This window comes from Natrix helvetica (assembly GCF_964273705.1).
Source record: "Natrix helvetica genome assembly, chromosome: 6".
NCBI classification, from domain to species: domain Eukaryota; kingdom Metazoa; phylum Chordata; class Lepidosauria; order Squamata; family Natricidae; genus Natrix; species Natrix helvetica.
Genome location: NC_138553.1, coordinates 77,280,517 through 77,303,562, shown reverse-complemented (window position 1 = coordinate 77,303,562; position 23,046 = coordinate 77,280,517). Strand labels below are relative to the sequence as shown.

General features: G+C 46.0%; 1 protein-coding gene across 1 annotated transcript; it reads right to left on the bottom strand.

The window, feature by feature from the left end:
* Positions 1-343: 343 nt before the first annotated feature.
* LOC309395002 (fatty acyl-CoA reductase 1-like) lies at positions 344-22,522 on the bottom strand (the record flags this gene model as incomplete). The annotated part of the gene is made up of 11 exons (XM_081958728.1): positions 344-506; positions 3,587-3,714; positions 5,321-5,450; positions 7,240-7,411; positions 7,981-8,048; positions 10,074-10,192; positions 11,372-11,416; positions 14,816-14,993; positions 17,050-17,229; positions 21,028-21,203; positions 22,322-22,522. 11 exons carry the CDS (start codon positions 22,520-22,522, stop codon positions 344-346), a joined length of 1,560 nt encoding a protein of 519 aa, XP_081814854.1.
* Positions 22,523-23,046: the final 524 nt, after the last annotated feature.

The window sequence follows — 23,046 nt, the reverse complement described above, 5'->3', positions numbered from 1 at the left end:
ATTATATCATTCAGTACTTCTGGGTAGGAGATACCTAGTGCCGATTTTCATGCTTCAGCTGGGCACTGGGATGAAACAAAACAGGTAAATGCCATAGTGAAAAATGCAGCTTCATAAGAGATGATGGGATGGATGTAGGAACAGGAAGTCAGTGCCCACTGCAGCAGCAATAACTTAATAGTAGCAGTAGTAGCAATTAAAGTCTCTTGTGATATCTGTTGAATGCTTAAACAAGCAGCTGAATGGCATCTCGTTGCTGTTGGAGCAGACAGAAACCAGGAGTCGCTTTGAGGACATGAAGGTTATTCCAGGACATAGGGAAACGATCCCTTGAAAGGCACAGTCAAGGTCTAAGGGTGCTGGAAGCTCTAATGTAGCTAAGGAACTTGTAGCAGAGGCTTAGTACAAAATACCAGACATTGCGAGCCATCTGAGACCTTGCAATGAAGACACGCCAGAGGATCACAAGCACAGCGGCCTTCAGGGTACCCTGGATGATCCTGAGCCTGATAAAAAATAGAAAAGAGAGAAAGAGAAAAAAAAAAGAAGAAGAGCTGAACTAGGATAGTGCCAGATATAGACACCAGATCAACCGCCAGTTGGAATTTGTAGAGTGAGATGTACTCATCGTATCAAAAAAAGTATGACCTTCTGTGCCACCTTGGCCCCAAATAAAGTAATCATTCCATCCAGGGGTGCAGCAAAAATTGCGGCAATGGGTTTGCTGCCCTGTGGCTGGTTGGGCGTGGTCATGGTGGGCTTAGCCTAGTCAACCTCCTGCACCGCAGCGGGGGTGGGGGAGGTGTTTTTTGACCTCCCCAGGCTCTGGAGGCTTTCCTTGAGCTTCTGGGAGGCTGAAAACTGCTTCCCCTGGGCTCCGGAAGCCCCCTGGAAGCTGGAAACAGGGCTATTTTGGACTTCCAGAACTTCCAGTAAGTAGGCCCATTTTTCACCCTCCCGAAGCTCTGGAGGCTTTTTTCGAACCTCCAATAGGATGAAAACTGCTTTCTCCGGGGTCTGTAGGACAGAAACAGGGCTGTTTCCTGACTTCTGGAACCTCCGGTAGGCTTCTTTTGCTCCCCTCCCCGAGCCTCCTCGTGGGCCCTGCACTTACCTGGTCCAATGAATGGGCTGCTTGGAGACTCCTGGGAGGGGCAGGGTGGAGAGGGATGGGCAGGGCCAGCGAGAAGTGAGATTTGGGGGTTCACCGAACCATGCAGAATCTTCGCTAGAGGGTCGCCCGAACCCGTGCGAACCCCCCAGCAGTCCACCTGTGACCATCCCTATGATCCCAGTGATTTAGGGAAACAGGAGGGAGGAGAGGGGATGTTGTCAGGCCTGCGGCTCTCTTTTCTTTTGGATCTTTGGCCTGCCACACTTTCTATTATTCTACTGGGCATTTTCTATTGTGGGAAAATGGGAAGGGGGATCGTAAGGAGTTAGATGATATGTAGCCATAACGAAATTCTTTCTAGAAAGCCAAGGTCATCCTTTATCTCTGCAACTCTGCACCTGACCGGAACTGGATGGGTGGAAGCTGCCAGCATGGCAGTGGAAGACTGGACCATGTGATGGACTTGTGGCTGTGGGGGCATCTTTCAACTGGGGGGGGGGGAGGGAACTGGGAAGCTTTCAGATTTGGGTTTTCCCAGATGTGCCAACATGTCTCTCTTAATAAATTGGAACTTTGAGCAATACTTTGCCTTGGACTCTGATTTACTTTTGGATGCTATTTGGAACCCTGACAGACATGGTGAGAAGACCCAGTGACCCAGATCTTAAAAACTCCTGTTATGGGGTTTCCTTATCCACCTTAGATAGAAGGTTTGAGCAGTCCAGCTCAAGATAGCAACGTCCGTTCCCACCTACCACTAACCATTCAGAATGTTAACCCTGCATTTCATGAGAATTGCAAGCAGATCTAGATTATTAAGTAAGGATCAGACATGAGATGCACCTGGACTACCTAAGCTAAATAACTATTGCTATTGTTAAGTCTTCCTGTTCAGCTCTTGGACAACTTTCTTCACGTTTCATGCTTATGGTGATAGGAATGAGAAATGCTTAAATACAGAGAAGAATAGCATCCAAGGGGCATTGAATTAACGTTACTTTTAGAATAACATAGAACAACAATGTTGGAAGGGACCTTGGAGGCCATCTATCCAACCCCCTGCTGAAGCACAAGACCTTATACACTTTCAGACAAATGCTTGTACAATCTCTTCTTAAAAACTTCCAGTGTTGGTGCATTCACAACTTCTGGAGGCAAGTCGTTCCACTGATAACTGTTACCACTGTCAGGAAATTTCTCCATAGTTCTAGGTTGCTTTTCTCCTTGATTAGTTTCCATCCATTGGTTCATGTCTCGCCTTCAGGTGGTTTGGAGAATAGCTTGACCCCAGAATCAATCAATCAATCAATCAATCAATCATTAATCAATCAATCAATCAGAGGGATAGAATCAAGATGATGTGAAGTGTTAATACCACTTTATAATGCCTTGGGAAGGCCACACGTGGAATCCTGCATTCAGTTTTGGTCGCAAAGATGTAGAAAAGATGTGGAGACTCTAGAAAGAGTGCAGAGAAGAGCAACAACGATGATATGGGGACTGGAGGCTAAAACATGTGAAGAACGGTTGCAGGAACTGGGTCTGTCTAGTTTAATGAAAAGAAGGATTAGGGGAGACATGATAGCAGTCTTCCAATATCTCAGGGGTTGCCACAAAGAAGAGGAAGTCAAACTATTCTCCGAGGCACCTGAAGGTAGAACAAGAAGCAATGGGTGGAAACTAATCAAGGAGAGAAGCAACTTAGAGCTGAGGAGAAATTTCTTGACAATTAGAACAATTAATCAGTGGAACAGAAGTTGCCTCCAGAGGTTGTGAATGCCCCAACACTGGAAGTCTTTAAGAAGATGTTGGATATCCATTTGTATGAAATGGTATAGGGTTTCCTGCCTAGGCAGGGGGTTGGAATAGAAGACCTCCAAGGTCCCTTCCAACTATGCTATTGTATTGTAATCAGAACAGAGCTGGAAGGGACCTTGGAGGTCTTATAGTCAACCCACTGCTCAAGCAGGAGACCAAGTACAATTTGAGACAATTTGAACCCTCCCCTTCTTTGTGGCACTTTTAATTGTGTATGCTTTAATATAGATACACTAGCTGATAACCCAGTGCTGCCCGGATATTTATTTATCCCAACCCCCCTTCCATGAACATTGACACAATGTCTAATATTGTATTTTCCCCCTTACCAGAGGGAGCCCCCTTGTGAAGTACTGTGCCATGGCAACTCCACTGCGCTGTACAATAGAAGCAATTTTAAGGCAGTACAGTAGAATCCATTTTAAGGCACAACAGGCTGTATCTTAACAAAACATCCCCTGAGGGGTGTTAGGGGTGTCTTACCGCCACGGTATTTGTTTCCAGAGGGTAAGTCATCTGTGTACCAAGTTTGGTTGAGCTATAAGTGGCACTCAGCCCAAACCCTTAATTGTGGTGACCAAACAATTTCATTCACTGAACACAATATTTTATCAGGTTGTGAAAGTTAACACAAAAGATTGTATGGTGTTTTACTTTCTGATATACTGTCGGGCGGCAGGAAGTCCAGCCATGTCTTCATTCAACAGATACTTCTTAGTTCCTAAGCAGTAATCTTCCATATATTCTGACCAACTCAATTGGCAAATGTCAAAGCAGAACAGCTGGAATCAAAGAGAAAGAAGATTACTTAAAATGGAGAAGGACTATTCCATTCTTGATTTTATGATCAACATTATAAAAAATGTCTTTTTCTGGACAAATACCTATATCGATATACGGATGTACCATTCAAACAATGGCAAAATAGGTATTTCTAAATTCGTTTGGCAAGGCAAGAAACCTAGAATTAAATACAAACGCCCGCAGGAGGCTAAAGAAAAAAGGAGAGAGTTCAAATGATCAAATTTGAAATTGTACTTTGCAGCTTGTTACTTAGTTTGGATTACAGAGTAGGTGACTTTAAGAATTAGGATTTTATTGGAAGTGGGAGCACATGATTTAAGATTTGGATGGCAAGGTTATATGTGGAATGACAATATATGTCAGACAATATAGATATTGAAAAAAAATCATTTTATTAGCTGTACCATAGTGAAAATTTTGAATAGGTATACAACAAAATTGCCCCCTCAAATTCCACACCATCCCTCTGCTGCGGCTCCCTGTCGCCGGTCGGTAAAAGGAGAAAGGATGCCACGCTAGGAGGAGACTCTATGGGGGGCGGACTAGATTTCTGGTCGGCAGAGGAAAAAGGATGCCGTGCTAGGAGGAGACTCTATGGTGGGGGAACTGGACTTCTGGTTGGCAGAGGAAAAAGGATGCTGCACTAGGAGGAAACTATATGGTGGGTGGGGAGCCAGACTTCTGGTCGGCAGAGAAAAAAGGATGCCATGCTAGGAGGAGACTCTATGGTGGGGGAACTGGACTTCTGGTTGGCAGAGGAAAAGGATGCTGCACTAGGAGGAAACTATATGGTGGGGGAGGGAACCAGACTTCTGGACAACAGAGGAAAAAGGATGCCGTGCTAGGAGAAGACTCTATGGTGGGCGGAACCAGACTTCTGGTTGGCAGAGGAAAAAGGATGCCACGCTAGGAGGAGACTCTATGGTGGGGAAACCGGAGTTCCAGTTGGCTCCAGAATTGAATGAAGGGGTTCCGGTTAGAACCTTTGTGACTCTTTGAGTGTTTTAAGGTTGCTGACACTTGCTCTAGAGAAAGAGAGAAACCTAGGCCCTTTAATCTGATGGCGGGATCTGTTATTAGCTTGAGAGTTCTATACCCGGTAGAGAAACTAAAGAGGGTCCATTCTAAACCTCTTGCCTTACCCACTTTCCATCTGTGGGCTATGCTGCCTCTTATCTGACCATTCTCTAAGCAACATCTCTTTACCTCCATCTCCCAAGGGTCCTGAGCCCTGTGCTGCAATGGAGAAATGGGAAACGGGAAACGGAGAGGCTGGCATGAGGGAAGGAGGAGGAGCAGGGAGGAGAAAGAGGGAAAGCAGCCTTCTCCTTCCCTTGCACGGGCCACTCCATTGCCCGTTTTTTCCATTGCAGCACAGTGCCCAGGATCTATTTTGATAGTGGGGTGTGTGTGTAATTTAACAACGGTTCTCCTGAAGAGGTGCGAACCGTCTGAATCCCACCAGTGCATAGCACTCCGAAGAAGGAATCTGTCCTTTTGGAAATCGTTTGCAATCTAGCCCGGACACGCCTTTTCATTATTTAAATGTAATTGATGGGATCTGGGGTTCAATAAGATGCTTACAGTTTTGTCTTTTGGATTGAGCTCTTTCAGTAACATGTTTGTATTTTCGTAGCTCCAGTCCCAGGAATTGCTGGTAAAATATTCAAGAAGATTCAAGGTCTTGTCCAAGCGGGTGACAAGTTTCATCATCCTGAAAGGCAAAATGGAAACGTATCTATCGATAGATGGGTTGGAAGGGACACCACAACCAATATTGGCTCCTAATGATTAATTTAGTTGATGGTGTTTTTAAGCAGAATCATTTCCATGGTTTTCAAGCTGTTGGAAGGATTATGACCTTGGAAGATGTAGAAGAGTTGTTTCTGTTGTTATTGGTGTGTGTGTGTGTGTGTGTGTGTGCAGGCGCACGCACACATAACAATGAGCAAAGCTGCAAGTCAATCAGGTCGTTTTTCAAATAAATCCCCAAAGCTGTCAAATTGATGGAGAAAGTACTGTATTTTTCGGAGTATAAGTCGCACCTTCCCCCTCCCCCCCCAAAAAGAAGGTAAAAATCTGGGTGTGTCTTATACACTGGATACAGAATTTTTGTCCTGCTGAAACCCTGCCCCCTTTGCAAAAATGGACGTGCAGAGGGTTTGGGAGGCCTGCAAAGTGCTCCTGGGGGCTGGGGAGGGCAAAAATGAGCAAAAAACAGGCCGTTTTTCCTGGTTTTTGCTCCCCCAGCCCCCAGGAGCACTCTACAAGCCTCCCAAAGCCTCTTCACGCCCCCTTCTTTGTGCACAAAATGAGGCATGCAGAGGGTTTGGGAGACCTGCAGAGTGCAAAAACATTTTTTTTAAAAAATTACCTCTTCAAAATCATGGTGTGTCTTATACTCTGGTGCGTCTTATAGTCCAAAAAATACGGTAGTCCTCCCTGGAAAAAGGTCATCTGTTGTTTTGACCCAGCTTTAGTGGAACCAATGCACAAACTCCTTGTTCTGAAAAAATCCTCTTTATTTAATTACTGTGAATTCATGGTAGTCACATTGTACAAAAGTCCAGGCAATAATCCTTCTAAGGGTTAATTGCAATAACAGATCTTATCAGTCCTTTACAGTCACAAAGCTGTAATTTAATTCCTGCTAATACGTTTCTGAGGTATGAACCTCAATACACAAGTCTTCCTAAATAAATCCGCACGGTTCTCTCCACGGGTAAAATGCTCTGAACTCTGCTATCGGTTCACTTCGCTACTGGTTCGCTTTGCGTGCACACCACAGGCGCTACCGTGCAGTGCTGACAAAGGAGGATTAAGAAGTCTTTTCTGAGTCTGCAAACGTAAGTAGAACAGCGAGGGGAGGAAGAGCGATGCCGATTTAGATTCACCAGGAAGCAGGATTTCCTGCTTTCTAGTTAATACAAATTGGGCGGCACAGCTGATTGTTGCATAGCTGATCGTTGGAACTATCATTTTGTCTGAACCGGTAGCATTTTTTACTACTGGTTTGGGTGAACTGGTCCGAACCGGTAGCATTTCACCCCTGGTTGTCACCCACAATGCCACTCCCCTTTTGCTTCTGTTTATTCCCCAGCTAGGGAGGGGCCATTCAGCGTCCCTATGTGCCTTGCGTCCGGAGTCAACTCTTTGTCCTCAATTGTTCTCCTCTCCTGACAGCTCTGTGCATATGCACATCCGGAACAGGCCTCAGCTGTTCATCTTCTCCACTTATCTCTGACTCTGAAGGCAGCTGGGGAATGTTGTACTGCCCTGGCCCCCTCTCTGCCTCTGACATAGAGCCCTCATCAGAGCCTTCCCCAGACTCCAGGACTGGTCCAAGTTCCTCCCCAATCTCCTCATCGTCCGAGTCTAACACCAGCTCTGCTTGCAGCTGGTAGGCTGCAACATCTGTATTCTTAAGGGCGCTTCCCTAAAACTGCTACCTGGACTTTTTTTGGAAGGATCCCCTACACCTCACAATGTAGATGCAATCTCACCATGGCTTCTTTCCTAGCAGCCGCAGATACAGGTCACAGAGAAAAGCAGGGGTGGTGTGATAGACAAATGTGCAGTAATGATGGAGGAAGTAGCTTGAGGTCATGCTGGCCTTTGGTATTCTGAAAGGTTTCTCCAGTGGATTTTTTTCATACACATTTGTTGCATTAATTTCTGCAGAATGGTAGAAAAGAGATACTGCACCCATTGTGGTAATTGCATGAAAAAGGGACAATGATCAGAAATGCCCATTTGAGAAGGCAAAGTGCTCTTTGACCATCAAAGAAACCAGATGTGGTTTCCTGCCACATGATGTAAATATAGCTGAAGAAAGAGGAATAAGTCCTTGTCAGGAAAGAAAGGTCTCCTCCCTCAGCCATTGGTCTTTTTTATTGTTATAGCTAGCATTGTTATTATGTTGTTACAAAGAGTGTTTAGGGCCACCGCTTTCCTATTAACAAGAAGGTGGCCTTAGAGATTCACAAATAAAACAATAAAACAAATCATTGGGCTACTGTCGGCCTTGCAAGGTATTTCCACACAAGATGCACAGACGGGCGTTGTAACTTCATTGTCAGATTACATTAACCGAATCTTGCGAAGAACCTCACCCTGTGCTTACTTATCCACAATGAGAGTGGTGCCCCTTTAAATCTCAATGGCAAGGCAAGCTGTCCAGGATGACCAAAAAGTCTAGTGGAATTTTCTGAATCCTTAATCCTTTTAAAAAAAAAAATACTCACGCAATTCTTCCCATGACAACGGGTTGAGGCCACCTGAGGTACAGTTGAAGATCAGTGGCGATTTGGGCCTGAAAAAGAATAGAAATAAAAAGTTCACAAAATGTATGAATACTACATTTATTATCTGTGTGTGTGTCTGTGTGTCTGTGTGTGTGTTCCAGCATAACTCTAGAATGCCTGGCCCATTAAGGAGAGCAAGTGTGGCATCCTAGAGTGGCAACTGTTTGTGATGTCATGGGAGGTGGAAGGGAGAGTCTAGGCTGTTAAGGAGAACAAGTGTGGCACCCTAGAGCGGCAATTGTTTGTGATGTCAGTTCTCAATACTCATTGAAAAGAGGGAGGTTTTTTGATTAATAGTTAATAGTTTACTTTATTGTCATTGCACCTCGTACAATGAAATTAAATGCGTGCACATTATACATAAAAAAATAAACTCAAAACACACATCCTTCATATTCTATACAATTGTATTGAAAACCTCTGAGTCCTAGTGGACAACCATTTAAATATGAGCCAGCCATGTGCAGCAGCTGCCAAAAAAGCCAACACAGTTCCAGGCTACATAAACAGAGGGAGAGAATCAAGATCCCGTGAAGTGTTAATACCACTTTATAATGCCTTGGTAAGGTCACACTTGGAATGCTGCATTCAGTTGGAATACTGGAATACTGCATTCAGTTTTGGTCACCACGATGTAAAAAAAATGTTGAGACTCTAGAAAGAGTGCAGAGAAGAGCAACAAAGATGATTAGGGGACTGGAGGCTAAAACATATGAGGAACGGTTGCAGGAACTGGGTATGTCTAGTTTAATGAAAAGAAGGAGTAGGGGAGACATGATAGCAGTGTTCCAATATCTCAGGGGTTGCCACAAAGAAGAGGGAGTCAAGCTATTTTCCAAAGCACCTGAGGGTAGAACAAGAAGCAATGGGTGGAAACTAATCAAGGAGAGAAGCAACTTAGAACTGAGGAGACACTTCCTGACAGTCAGAACAATTAACCAGTGGAACAACTTGCCTCCAGAAGTTGTGAATGCCCCAACACTGGAAGTCTTTAAGAAGATGTTGGATAGCCATTAGTCTGAAATGGTGTAGGGTTTCCTGCGTAGGCATGGGGTTGGACTAGAAGACCTCCAAGGTCCCTTCCCACTCTACTATTGTATTGCATTGTATTGATATTGCATTCATATTGCACTATACCAGCGATGGCGAACTTTTTTCACCTCAGGGGCCAAGTCGCACATACTTGTGTGCCCTCCCCCATAATCTAATGCCCCTGTGCCTTGCCCCCTGTGCATGCTTGTGTGACACCTAACCACTGCCCCGCACATGCGTATACACAGCTTTCTTGGAGCCTGGGGAGGACAAAAATACCCCCCGCCCCTCCCAGAGGCTGGAAACACCCTGATTTTTGAGTTCCGATGGGCCTGGTAGGTCCGTTTATCACCCTCCCCAGACTCCAAAGGCTTTCTAGGAGCCTGAGCAGGGCAAAAATGGCCCAACACGCAAACCAGAAGTTTTGGAATGGACTTCCATGTTGGCAGTTGGGCTATTTTTCTCTGTCCGGAGGCTTCGGGAGGGTTCCTGAACTTCCGGTTTGCGGGTTGGGAAAACAGTAGGTGTGCTGGCGTCTCTCACAAGGCAGAGGGCAGAAGACAACACTACGGATCTTGTGAAGGAACAAACGAACCACGGTGGCGCACTGGTGAGAGTGCAGTACTGCAGACTACTTCTGCTGACTGCCAGCTACCTGCAATTTGGCAGTTCGAATCTCATCAGTCTCAAGGTCGACTCTGCCTTCCGTCCTTCCGAGGTGGGAAAAATGAGGACCCAAAATTGTTGGGGGCAATAGGCTGACTCTGTAAAACCGCTTAGAGAGGGATGTAAAGCACTGTAAAGCGGTATATAAGTGCTGTTGCTGTACTGTACTGCAGTACTGCCTATAGGAGGCACTGTTGGACTTTCAGGAAGCTTTAAAAACCTGGATGAGGATATGAGGAATTGCAACTCTGGCAGCTCCTGAAAAATCTGCCACCTTGAAAAAAAAAAACATTTGTTTTCAATGGCTTATCTCTTGCTCAAGAAAGAGGCCCCACCTGTGAACTGCAGTGTGCCAGCCAGCGACGATGGTTAAGTTGATAGCGAGATCTACTGGGATAATATCAGCGACTGCCGCTGGATTGCATTTTATACTCCGTAAAATCCCTTTTGCACCCTAGAAATAAAGAAGTTAATTAACCCATGTAACTCGACTTCCTTATTTAGCATAGAGTTTAGTTCAGGTTCCAGCTGGTTTGGTATTTTAAAAAATTGTGCTTGCTTCGTGCGCTCGCTTCATGTGCATTTTCATTTAAAACGATCTGCGCGTGCGCACATTAAAAAACCAATCAAAATTACATTTTTTTCAATGGAGATTGTTCTGCGCATGCGCAGAACAGAAAATCAAGATGGCGTCGCCGATCACAGAACCGGTACGGTCACTTGTCCACCGGAGTTACTATCTGTTACTATCTGAACCGGACCAAATAGGTAGGAACCCACCTCTGGCTTAGTTAGTCTGAGACTTGAATTCTGTAACAGTGGAACTATCTCTGCTCTCCCCAGAATCTAGCCTTCCACTGTTGCAGTGTGATCATTCTGGTGCTTTAACTGTCATAATTGTCAGGAAAGCCAAAAGCTCTTGAACTCGCTCAGAAATGCCAGGCCTGGTGAACCTCCTCCTGGACCAGCCTAGGCCAGGGGTGTCAAAGTCAAGGCTGGATCTGGCCCATGGGGCCGGCCTGGAAATATCAAAGGACCAGCCTGCAGTACACCTGCCGGCCAAAACGGGCCACAGGGAAGTCTCACAAGGCCCTTGTGTGTCCTGTTTTCGGCCTCCCCGGCTTCCAACGCAGTTTGCCAGCCAAAAACGGGCCACATGGAGGTGCCATGAGGCCCCTGCATGGCTCGTATTCAACTTCCCCAGCCTCCAGCAGCACTCTGCTGTGCAAAAATGTCTGAAAGAGTGCTGCAGGAGGCCGAAAACAAGGATGCCCTATTTTGGCTGACAAATAGCTTCTGGAGGCCGTCCAGGCCAAAAACGCAGCACAGGGAGTCTGTGTGCGGCTGCCCCATGCCCCATTTTGGCCAGCAGAGTGTTGCAGGACGCATCTGCTCCATTTCTTCCCCAACGCTCCTCCCTCCCACTCTGGCCCATGGAGGAGAACTACAATGCTCATTTGGCCCTCGAAGAAATCCAGTTTGACACCCCTGGCATAGGCTATGCATTGTCAGAATCCCTAGATTCTGCCCTTATCTCTCTAGATAAGCTTCATGCTTCGGTTCTTCATGGTTTCTTCTGGGCCTGTTTCACTGCTCCCAAGATTTTTGCAGTCCTATTTTCATCTCTACTTACCGCGACAAGGAGGCCGCTTGTACCATTGAAGTTGTCAATCCAGCCCTGAAAAAAAAATGAAACATAGATTGTTGTGGAGTCTGTGTGTCCATTAAGATTGTCTACAACATATTTCAGATGGCTAACAGAGTCAAGCACCTTCAGGACTGAAAATTGAGGTTCCCTTGCGGAATTTTGCTCTTCACAGATGGATTAAGCCAATATTGCAAACAATGCTAAATGCTGGCTAAGAATTGAGAAAGAATGGAGGCCTTTGAACTCTGTTGCTGGAGAAGATTCCTGCGAGTCCCTTGGACTGCAAGGCAGTCAAACTGGTCAGTCCTAGAGGAGATCAACCTTGACTGCTCTTTAGAAGGCCAGATCCTGAAGATGAACCTCAAGTACTTTGGCCACCTCATGAGAAGGAAGCACTCCCTGGAGAAGAGCCTCATGCTGGGAACGATTGAGGGAAAAAGAAGAAAGGGACGGCAGACAATGAGATGGCTGGATGGAGTCATCGAAGCAGTCGGCATGATGGACTCCGGAAGATGGTAGAGAAAAGGAAGGCCTGGAGGAACGTTGTCCATGGGATCATGATGGGTCGGATGTGACTTTGCAACTAACAACAACAAAGGGGTAACCAACAAAAAAGAATGTAAAAGAGTGGTAGTGTAAAGACATGAATACTGCCCAAACCTTTTGAAAACTAATATGGAGGTTACCAGTTTTGTTTCTCTTTGAATTTAGATGAAGAGACACAAATCGGAAGCTAGTTTCTCAGCTGCAAAAGAACAGAAAGACAGACCCTTCACGGTCAAAATCTAAATGTCTCAGACGTTAGTCCTGTTCGTCCAGCATAAATTGTACTAAGAGGCTGTCGATAGTCAGACTGGAAGATGGGACTGCTTTCCTGAATGAGGCTGCTAGGTCTTTCACAAGAATGTGTGGGCAGAGTTGCCTTCTAAGCTTTCCTATCATAGGAACTGGTTGCCTAGACGTGAATTGTTATGGCAAGCTTTGCTCTTGTTGATTAGTATCCTGCTGGTATTAGTTAATCATCTTTTAGGTTGAGCGGCTGTGAGCAAATGTTGTGTTTAATCTGAAGCACATGGAAGGGAAATACATTTGGTCGATGTGGCTCTGGGTGTGCTTCAGAGTACCTTTCGCCATAAACCATAAGTTGTAAATACTTTCTCTTCGGTATTTATTTTTTTTATTGTTCAAATTTTTTATTAGTTTTAAAAATTTTACAAGGAAAAGGGGTTATAGGGTTATAAAACATTTTGACAGCTACATCGTGAGGGAGGGACAACTTCCGGCAGGGACGACTTCCGGCAGCCGAAGGTGACGGACGCGCGCGTCTGCCTTTTCGCTGCTCCGGTGGGCTCCCCTGAAGTCTAGGGGGAGCACAGGGCGCCTTGGAGTGGTGCCCTGCCATAGGGGCGGCTTGCGGGACCCCCTGGAATGGCGGCGGCCGCGGGGGGGGGGTCTCCAGCTTTGCCCCAGGAGCTGGGGAGCATAGGGAGCGCGCGGAATGCCACCGCATGCTTCGCTGAACGCAGCCTGGAAGGAAACAATTAATTGGAACGAAACAGCTGAAGAGTGGTGAGGCGAGGGGTCTCCCCAGGTCTTTTATTATCCTTACTCTTTTGAGTGTTCTGCAGTTTTCTTTTTGGGACTTTGTTTCAACTTCTGGAGGAGTTTAGATTGGGGGGGGGGAATTCCACCCCCCTTGGAAAAGCGGCTCTTCGGTATTTATTATTCACATAATAGTCCATTTCTCTACTTAAAAGAGAGTCCTTGAGGCACCTAACCAAATGTTGTAGATCATTCTGAGAAATATGTTATAGTTTGGGAAGTAAAGTTTGAGAGAGAATAGAATAGAATAGAATAATGAAGAATAGAGTAGGGTAGGGTAGGGTAGAATAAATAGAATGGAATGGAATGGAATGGCATGGCATGGCATGGCATGGCATAGAATAGAATAGAATAGAATAATGAAGAAGACTACACTAGGATAGGATAGAATCTGGAAGGGACCATGGAGGCTTTGTAGTCCAGCCCCCTGCTTAAGCAGGAGATCTTATGCCGATTTAGATAAGTGATAATCTAGACCACGGGTGTGAAACTCGATTTCATTGAGGGCTGCATCAGGGTTGTGTTTGACCTTGAGGGGGCTGGGTGGGGGGCATGGCCAGCTTGGCATCATTTGTGTCAAGGGTGCTTGTGGTGGCTCGAGAGCTCTGCCAGTGAAAATGGGCACCCGAGTTCCGTTTTCAGCTGCGACGGCCTCCTGCAACACTCTGCCAGTGAAAACAGAGACCGGGAGGGCAGCTGTGGCAGAGGCACTGTGGGCCAATCCTTCGCTGTTTCCAGGGTGGCCCCGCAGGCCAGATCTAACCACCCTGTGGGCCGGATCCAGCCCCTGGGCCCTGAGTTTGACACATCTGGTCTAGAGACTCTTCTTAAAAACATCCAGATGCTCAATATATAACCTCCGGTGCGAGTTTCTAGAAAACAATGTTCTGTTGTAATTAATTTGAAGGGCTTGGCTGTAAACAAGGGATTTCATCATGATTTCTGGATGGCGATTAGACTCAGACGCCTTTGGGATGTTTGTCTGCTTTTCAATGTTATGATTGTGCCCATAAAATTAAGCCTTTGCAGACATTATTTGGGACACATGACCTCCTAACCTTAAGATTCCATAATAGATCCCATCAATGAATCCAGGTTCACTCTTTTTAGCTTTAAAGGTTATTGGTGATGGCTTTGCTAAAAGCATTAGAAGCACTGTTCTGACCGAGGCTTCCCCAGCAGCACGAAGTTGAGTCCTCGTCCCGATAAACCCCTTTTATTTAATTTACAGTGAATTCCTCTCCAGCAAAGTCTTTCCTCTCCCACAGTCTTTCAAGTTAGTTCACAATTACCGATTTTTATCAGGCTTGAAGAGTGGCCAAGCCAATATCTTTTGGACACCACAATACTTGGCAAGAATGCAGGAATGAACTAATTATTCCTGCAAACTCCACTCCCCTTTCGCTCCTCTTTTATTCCCTATGGAAGGGGCTATTCTCCGTCCACCTGTGGCCTTACTCCCAAGTCGACCATTGTTCCTTAGCTGTTCCCTTCGTCTGACAACTCTGCACATGCGCACACTGGGAACAGGCTCCAGCTGTTCTTCTGCCTCACTGATGTCTGACTCCAAAGGGAGCTGATAACTGTCAGACGGCCCTGTCCCCATCTCTGCCTCTGATGCAGAGTCCCCATCAGAGCCTTCCCCAGAATCCAGGACTGGCCCATGTTCCTCTCCAACCTCCTCACTGTCTGAATCTGCTGCCAGCTCTGCTGGCAGGGCATAAGAAACACATTCTTATTTAGAGCCATTAGGGAATGGCTCTAAATCACCTTTTTTTTGCCAGAAGTAGCATGTAAATCGAGCAACAGAAGAGCACACATGTTTACCGGGAAGGGCTCGTGCCAACTAGCCCCCACGATGGAGGGTCGAACGATGGCAACATTTAAGTCCCCTTTCTCCTGCTGGATCAGATGTTCAGTCAGAGCTTTGGAGAAGGTGTAGGTGTTGGGCCAGTCTCCAAGCAAATTGGGGGTGATCGCCTCAATGAGGGACTCATCCATCCACCTAGCAGGATATTTTTTAAAAATAAAATAAAATATATTGATGGGAGAAAATTAAACTTAAAGCATTGTCCTTACACATTTTCACATGCACCTCCTTGGAAAAGTTAAAATTTTATATACTGTACATGGCAGGTCCTCTTTTAAGATAGCATTAGCAATAGCTCTTAGATTTATGTACCACTCAGGGGTGGCTTTCACTTACCTTCCGTACCAAATGTGTGTGTGTGCTTGTTTCGCTCACACGGGCCCTGTCCATGCATGCACCTGACCTTACGCGCATGTGCTTTGCTCAAAAATCGTCCCTAAATAGGACAAAATAGAGCCATAGGAATAAGACGATTTCCACTACCAGTTAGGGTGAACCGATCCAAACTGGGAGAATGCCACCTCTGAAACCACTTTCTTCTCCGTTCTCCCCAGTGTGCCCCCGGATGAAGAGGGAGGTGGGCCTTGGTCTTCATCTGAACCCCGTTTCCCTTGTTCTATCTCTTCCCTGCTCTGCCCAGCCCTTCCCCAGTTTCTTCCACAGCCAACAGAGCCACTCTCCTTCTCTCGGTCAGCTGTTCATCTTCCCCCTTGGATTTAGACTCTGATAAGGGCATGGCACCTTCCTTCCTTCCTTCCTTCCTTCTTTCCTTCCTTCCTTCCTTCCTTCCTTTCTTCCTTCCTTCCTTCTTTCCTTCCTTCCTTCCTTCTTTCCTTCCTGCCTTCCACATGTGTCTTGTTCAATCTCAACATTGTTTACCAAGAGGAAGACAGACCTTGGGTCAAGAAGGATCACATGATATATTCTTCCCATGGTATATCTACTTTAGCAATCCTTGCACATTTCAGGAACTTTCCTACCACTAATCCTCTCTCTTGGAAGAAAGTACATAGGATGAGGCAATAAGTATTCCTTCAAACATACTTGCAAATATATCGCAACAGAGGGAGGATTGCTTTCATTACTTACACCAGGGTCCCCCTATCCCCAGTCTGTGGACTGGCACCAGTCTGCGGCATGCCAGAAACCGGTCCTTGCAAACAAGCGAAGCCCCATCCGCGGGATGCAGGCAGCACAGGAAGCCATACCCACTCTGGTACGTGAAAAAATCTCTCTCCATGGAACCCGGTCCCTGGTACCCAAAAGGTTGGGGGGGGGCATTGACTTATGCCACCAAGTCCAAAAGCTTCTTTGGTTCCACAGGAACAATGATGGCGGTTGATCTTTTAACCAAGTATGTGTGTTTTCCGCCTTCTCCATTACCATTTACCAGGACAAAGATCATTACCTTATAAAACCACTGCATTTATGATTATGACCACGATTTGTCACCTCTTCCTTGCATGGATATTGAGAGCTTATGCACCAGAGACAGGGACGGGCTTCAAAAATGTTAACAAGGGGTTCTCTGCCCATTTGCTGGGTGGACGTGGCTATGGAGGGCGTGGCCTAATAATCCTCTTGCACCACAGTGGGGGAGGTGTTTTTGCCCTCCCTGGGCTCCGGAGGCTTTCCTTGAGCCTCTGGGAGGGTGAAAACAGCCTCCCCAGGCTCCGGAGGCCCTCTGGAGGACAGAAACACACCTGCTTTTGGCCTCCCTGAACTTCTGGTAGACCCGTTTTTCGCCCTCCCTGAACCTTCGTGTGTGCTCTGCACTTATCTGCATCCAAAACAAGGCATGTGTGGGCTCCTGGGAGGTGAGGGGTAGGATGGGCAGGGCCAGCCAGGAGTGGGATTTGGGGGTTCTTCAAACTGCACAGAATCTTAGCTAGAAATTCTCCCAAACCCCTGCGAACCTCCAGCAGCCTACCCCTGCCTGGAGACAAATTCCTTGTGTGTCCAATCACTCTTGGCCAATAAAGAATTCTAATTCTATAAAGAATTATGTTCTATATTGTAACAATACTCTTTGCAGGAGGCACCTCCATAAATGTTGTACATTTCTGGAACTTCCCTGCCACAAACTCTCTCTCTTTCTTGGAAGAAAGTGCATAGGATAAGACAGTAATTATTCCTTCAGATGTACTTACAATCACATCACAATAGAGGGAGGGTTGCTTCCATTACTTACGTCACCAGGTCCAAAAGCTTCGTTGGTTCCACAGGAACAGGATAGAAGACCTCCTCTATGTGCTTCCGATTACAGTTTGAATAGGCTGTTGAAACGTGGATGAGAGCTTCAAGGTTCTTCATCTGGTGGGCCAGCCTCAGGAGCTGCTGGGTGCCCATAACATTCAGGAGAAGAGCATCCCTGCTCAAGAAGGAACATAAAGCTAGGATGAGGTCTTGCTGGTGTGAGGTCCTCTTGGCTCTTCTCAGAGTTGACTCAGGAGCTTCAGAACGTCTTGATGGCAAGATATCTCATGTAGTGCGGAGAAGACCACGGGTATAGTCTACATCACCTTATGAGAGATCTCTGCTAGTTGTGGAAATGACCGTCGCTTGGTACAAATTAGTTGACTAACCCCCTCCACCCCCCCCCCAGCAAATAAAGATAACAGCATCACCTACAGTGAAGACAAACTCCACTTTTGACTACCTGGTGAATTTAAAAGATACCTGGACTCTGCTTTTTAAGGTCATTTGCTGTTTGGCAATGGGAACATCAGAGCCTCTCCCCCATAGTTCCTAAAGAGCATATATGTTAAGGTAATGATGGATTTAATAGCTTACCAGCTGCTGTAAGGCTGTAAACCAAGATGATGAAATGAGAATGAGTCAGCAGGGTTAAGAAGCCGTCTATATAAGGGAGGCATGTGAGGGCCTCTCTCTCTCCCTCTCCCTCTCCCTCCCTCTCTCTCTCTCTGTCTCTCCATGTGTACTTCCATGTTATAGTTAAGATTGATTGATTGATTCTATCTATCTATCTATCTATCTATCTATCTATCTATCTATCTATCATCTATCTATCTATCTATCTATCTATCTATCTATCTATCTATCTATCATCTATCATCCATCTATCATCCATCTATCATCCATCTATCATCCATCTATCATCTATCATCTATCATCTATCATCTATCATCTATCTATCTATCTATCTATCTATCTATCTATCTATCTATCTATCTATCTATCTATCTATCTATCATCTAGAAACAGACATTGCGATTCCGGAACTGGCTCTGATGTTTCTCGATGCGCAGAAGGCCTTTGATAATGTGAACTGGCTATTTATGATACAACAAACAGGCTATCCTAATTACTAAGTAACTATAAAAGCTGGTGGGGAGCACTGGGTGGCAGCTCTGACAATTTATTCATTGCCTTAGTGCTTTGTTGGTCATTTCGTGCCGAAGGAAGAATACAAACTGCATTTCAAACCGTTTCTGTGTTTGGCTGTTTTTATTACCCTTTGGAACCTGACAGCTGCCTTTATACACTATTAATTAATTTGGCCATTGCTCATGTGATAGGCCCATCCACTCGCCTCCCACCTGTAATTAGCTTTGTTGTTGGGTGGATTGGCCTATCACGTGCACAATGGCCAAATTGATTAATAGTGTATAAAGGCAAGTATCTCTTTAATGGTTTTTGCACTCTGACAATGTTAGCAGTGGTTAACGAAAGCTAAGCGAGCGATATATTTTAAAGTTCCGAGATCGCAATGTCTGTTTCTTCTTTTATAGCTACACCTGGAACTTTGCATTTTGCTCCTGGGTTGTCTCAAAATAATAGTCACACTGTGCATACACTGACAGGTTACGGGCCCAATCCAGAGAGAAGGCCAGAGTGACTAGAGACACCAGAGAGAAGATAAAACCCAGTGAAAGCTTGCACCAGAGCCAGAGGGGCTCTGACAATATCTTTTATTTCTATTTATTTGGAGCAAATTTTACGAGCAAAACTGGAATGAAAGCCCTTTGAACTTCCAGCATTGTGTCCATTCGCTAAATAGGTTAGGAGAACTAAGGAGTAAAATATTAGCAATGTACTTTTTTCCCCCATGCTCTCTAAAGGGTATCAGGCTGAAACAGTTTTCAGATAAATTTTATTTATCTCTATTTTTTTTAAACACACACACACACACACACACACACAAACAAACAAACAAACAAACAAACAATGTCTTGGGGAAAGTTCTGAGGGTTGATGCAAAGCAGAAATAGGCCAGCAAATTGCACATTATAATCCTACTAATTCAGAGGTGGTATTCTACTATTTCGGACTGGTTTGCTCGAACCAATAGCAGAAATCACAGGTGGCCCTGCCCACTCACCCTAGATCTACGGCATCCCATTTAGGCCATTTTTTTGCCAAAAGTGCATGCGTGGAAGGCTGTGCACATGCGCAGAGGTGGTGTGTGCAAGTGAAGTGAGCAAGCGTGCGCGCTCACATTTGCAAACCGGTAGGGAAGGTAAGTGAATACCACACCTGTGAAAGTAGCTGCCTCGTTTTTGACAGAATAATTTTTTAAAAAAATTAACGAATCAGGTCGGAAAGAATGTGGGAGCTTTCCACTTCTAGTATTCAAACCTTATCCAGATGCCTGGAACAATTTCAAACCAGATTGTCAAAACTGAGTCACACCATTGCCAAATTTTGCCAACCTTACTTTAGACAACTTCGATTCTTAAGCTTTAAAAGATGGATATGCATTTAGTTCGCCTCTGAGATGCTTCCTGCTCCACTCTCCCCTCCCATCACTTAGGTGGGAAGTAGTATTCTTCGTTAAACCAAACCAATAAGCTAAAGAAATATTTCATTGTTCAAAGTTCTTTTGGTTCTGGCAAAGCAAACAAGTACCGTATTTTTCGGAGTATAAGGCTCTGCAGACCTCCCCAAAATGGCCCATTTTTCACGAAAACGGGCATGTGTTTTTTTTTTTTAAAAAAGGCATGAATAGTCTTTAGGAGGCTTGTAAAGTCCTCTTGGGGGGGGGGCAAACAAATTGCCAGAAATGGCCCATTTTTCATGCAAATGAGCTTATTTTTTGTCAAAAAAAATGGCCATGCAGAGCCTTTAGGAGGCTTATAGAGTGCTTCTGGGGGCTGGGGGGTAGAAATTGAGCAAAACCAGCCTCCAGGAGCACTCTATAAGCCTCCTAAAGGCTCTGCACGGCCATTTTGTTGAAGGGGCGGGGTTTCGGGAGGCAAAAAATGCTGTATTCAGTGTATAAGACGCACCCAGATTTTCAGCCTCTTTTTTGAGGGGAAAAAGGTGCGTCTTATACTCCGAAAAATACGGTACACTTTATGGATCTCTTCTAACCTTTTTACACATGGTCTTCGACTTCTAACTAGTCGCTTAGTGCACATTCAAAGTTATGACAAACACTACTTAAAAACCTAGTTCTGGAGTCCCAATGGGTGCACACACATCAACAGTCACATGACCACAGCAAAGGTCATAAAACCGGACCTTGTCATGTGAGTGCCTTGACTTATGACCATCATGACTTACCCCAGAAATCCTAGGCTTCATTATGGTTATAAATTGAGGATTACCTGTGTTCAGGGGTGAGCTTCAAAAATTTCAGCAACAGGTTCTGTGGTTGATGGGTGGGTGTGTCCATTGGTGGGCAAGGCCTACTTGCACCACTGCCATGGGTCATTTCTGCCCTTCCCAGGCTCCAGAGGCTTTCCTCGAGCCTCTGGGAGGGCCAAAACTGCTTCGCCCATGCTCCAGAGGCCCTGCGGAGGCTGGAAACAGACCCATTTCCAGACTTCTGGAACTTCCGGTAAGCCCATTCTCCCACCCCTCTTAGAGCCTCCACATGGGTGCTGCACTTACCTTGCATCCAAAATGGGCTGCATGGAGACTCCTGGGAGGGGAGGAGTGGGCGAGGCCAGCCAGGAGTGGGATTTGGAGGTTCTCCGAACTGGCCATAATGTTAGCTACAGGTTCTCCCAAACCCAGGCAAACCCGTAGCAGCCCACCCTGCCTGTGTTGTAAATAATGGCTGCACTCCAATATGGTCTTCTTCAAAGTGATGTAGCCCTAATTCTTGGGAATGGCTTGATGTACTTACTCATGTCTCCTTTCAAGAAAATGTGATTGGGGCTGGAGGGCAAGAAACCCAAGAAGAAAGGAAGGAGAAACTTACTTCAGGGCCTCATCGAACCGAACCGTTGCTGCACAATGGAAGATCACGTTGACCTCAGAGAGCAGCTCCTCCATGTCTTCGGAAGGGATAGCCAGGTTTGGCTGGGTGAGCTCGGCACTGATGGGCTTAATCTTCTCATGGAAATTGGGCCACTCTTCCCGGACTCTATCAAACACCTGGAGTGCAACAGAGAATATTCACTTAACAAAAAATGGAAATGTTAAGGTTCCTAAGGTTGAATGAAACCAAAGGTGCTTTTCCAAGAGGCCAATGGACTTTCTTGTAACAGGAAGTCCAGTTGCCTCTTGAAAAAGGACCTTTGGGATAACTATGACCTGGATGACTGAGAATCTCCAGAGACACCAGGAATTAATTTATTTGATATTATTAATGGCGGCATCAAATGCTAGCAGAGAGAGCAGGGGTGTCAAACTCAATATCAATGAGGGCTGCATCGGGGTTGTGTTTGACCTCGGGGGCTGGGGTGACCATAGACAACTTGACGTCACTTGTGTTGGGGTCGCCTGTGGCGGCCCGAGCGCTCTGCCAGCAAAAAGAGGCCCTTGAGCTCCTTTTCAGCCACATTGCTGCAGCCCTCTGCCAGTGGAGTGGCTTGGTGAGCGTGGCTTGGTGGGCATGGCAGGAGAAGGATACTGCAAAATCCCCATTCTGTCCCCACTCCAGGGGAAGGATACTGCAAAATCCCCTTTCCCTCCCCACTCCAGGGGAAGGATACTGCAAAATCCCCTTTCCCTCCCCACTCCAGGGGAAGGATACTGCAAAATCCCCATTCCCTCCCCAATCCAGGGGAAGGATACTGCAAAATCCCCTTTCCCTCCCCACTCCAGGGGAAGGATACTGCAAAATCCCCTTTCCCTCCCCACTCCAGGGGAAGGATACTGCAAAATCCCCATTCCCTCCCCACTCCAGGGGAAGGATACTGCAAAATCCCCTTTCCCTCCCCACTCCAGGGGAAGGATATTGTAAAATCTCCATTCTCTCCCCACTCCAGGGGAAGGATACTGTAAAATCCCCATTCTCTGTCCACTCCAGGGGAAGGATACTGCAAAATCCCCATTTCCTCCCGATCAGCTGGGACTCAGGAGGCAGAGAATAGATGGGGATGGGGCCAGTCAGAGCTGGTATTTACCGGTTCTCCGAACCGTACTGTAAAACTTTCCGCTACCGGTTCTCCAGAACTGGTCAGAACCTGTTGAATACCACCTCTGCAGTGAACCTGTGGCAAAACCCTACCAGCTGCTACCCATTTCTGTCCATCCTTGAATTTCCTTACCTTGCATTGCAGCAGATTCTCCACTCTGGTTTGCATGGAACGTCCACTTTTGGGCCGCGCACAAATGTAGATGGCTTTCACGTCGTGGCAAGACCGGAGAAGCTTCTCGACCAGGACTTTCCCCATAAACCCCGTAGCTCCTGTAACAAGGACTGACTTCCCACTGTAGTAAGCGCCAACCAAAGACATGGTGTCCTTCATTTCCAAGTTCTTTGTGGCAGGATCTGGCAGGAAGACACATGAAAACAAACAATCAAAGCTTCAAAGCTTATGAGAAAGCTGTCCTGTGGTCTACAACACACCTGCTGTCATGATTGAAGCACTTTTGAAAGTTATCAAGTCTTATCACTATTCAACGTGACAAAGAACTGTGGGGGAAGGAAGGGTGGGAAAGAATGCAGAAGCTCAAGGGAATACACCGTGACAGCCAAGAATCCACCAAGGTCACTGCTGCAGGTATCTGACAAAGAAGTGAACTGTTCTCAAAACAAAAGGACCATTCATAATTGGACAGTGAGAACATCCATGGGTGGAGAAAGCGTGAAGCTATTGTTTAACCATGCAAGTTCCTGTGAGTGCCTATTTGGGGGGGAGGGGTCAAATTCAGCAGGTTCTGACAGGTTCTGACAGGTTCTGACAGGTTCTGGAGAACTGGTAGTAAAAAGTTTGAGTAGTTTGAAGAGCCGGCAAATGCCACCTCTGGCTGGCCCCAGAGTGAGGTGGGA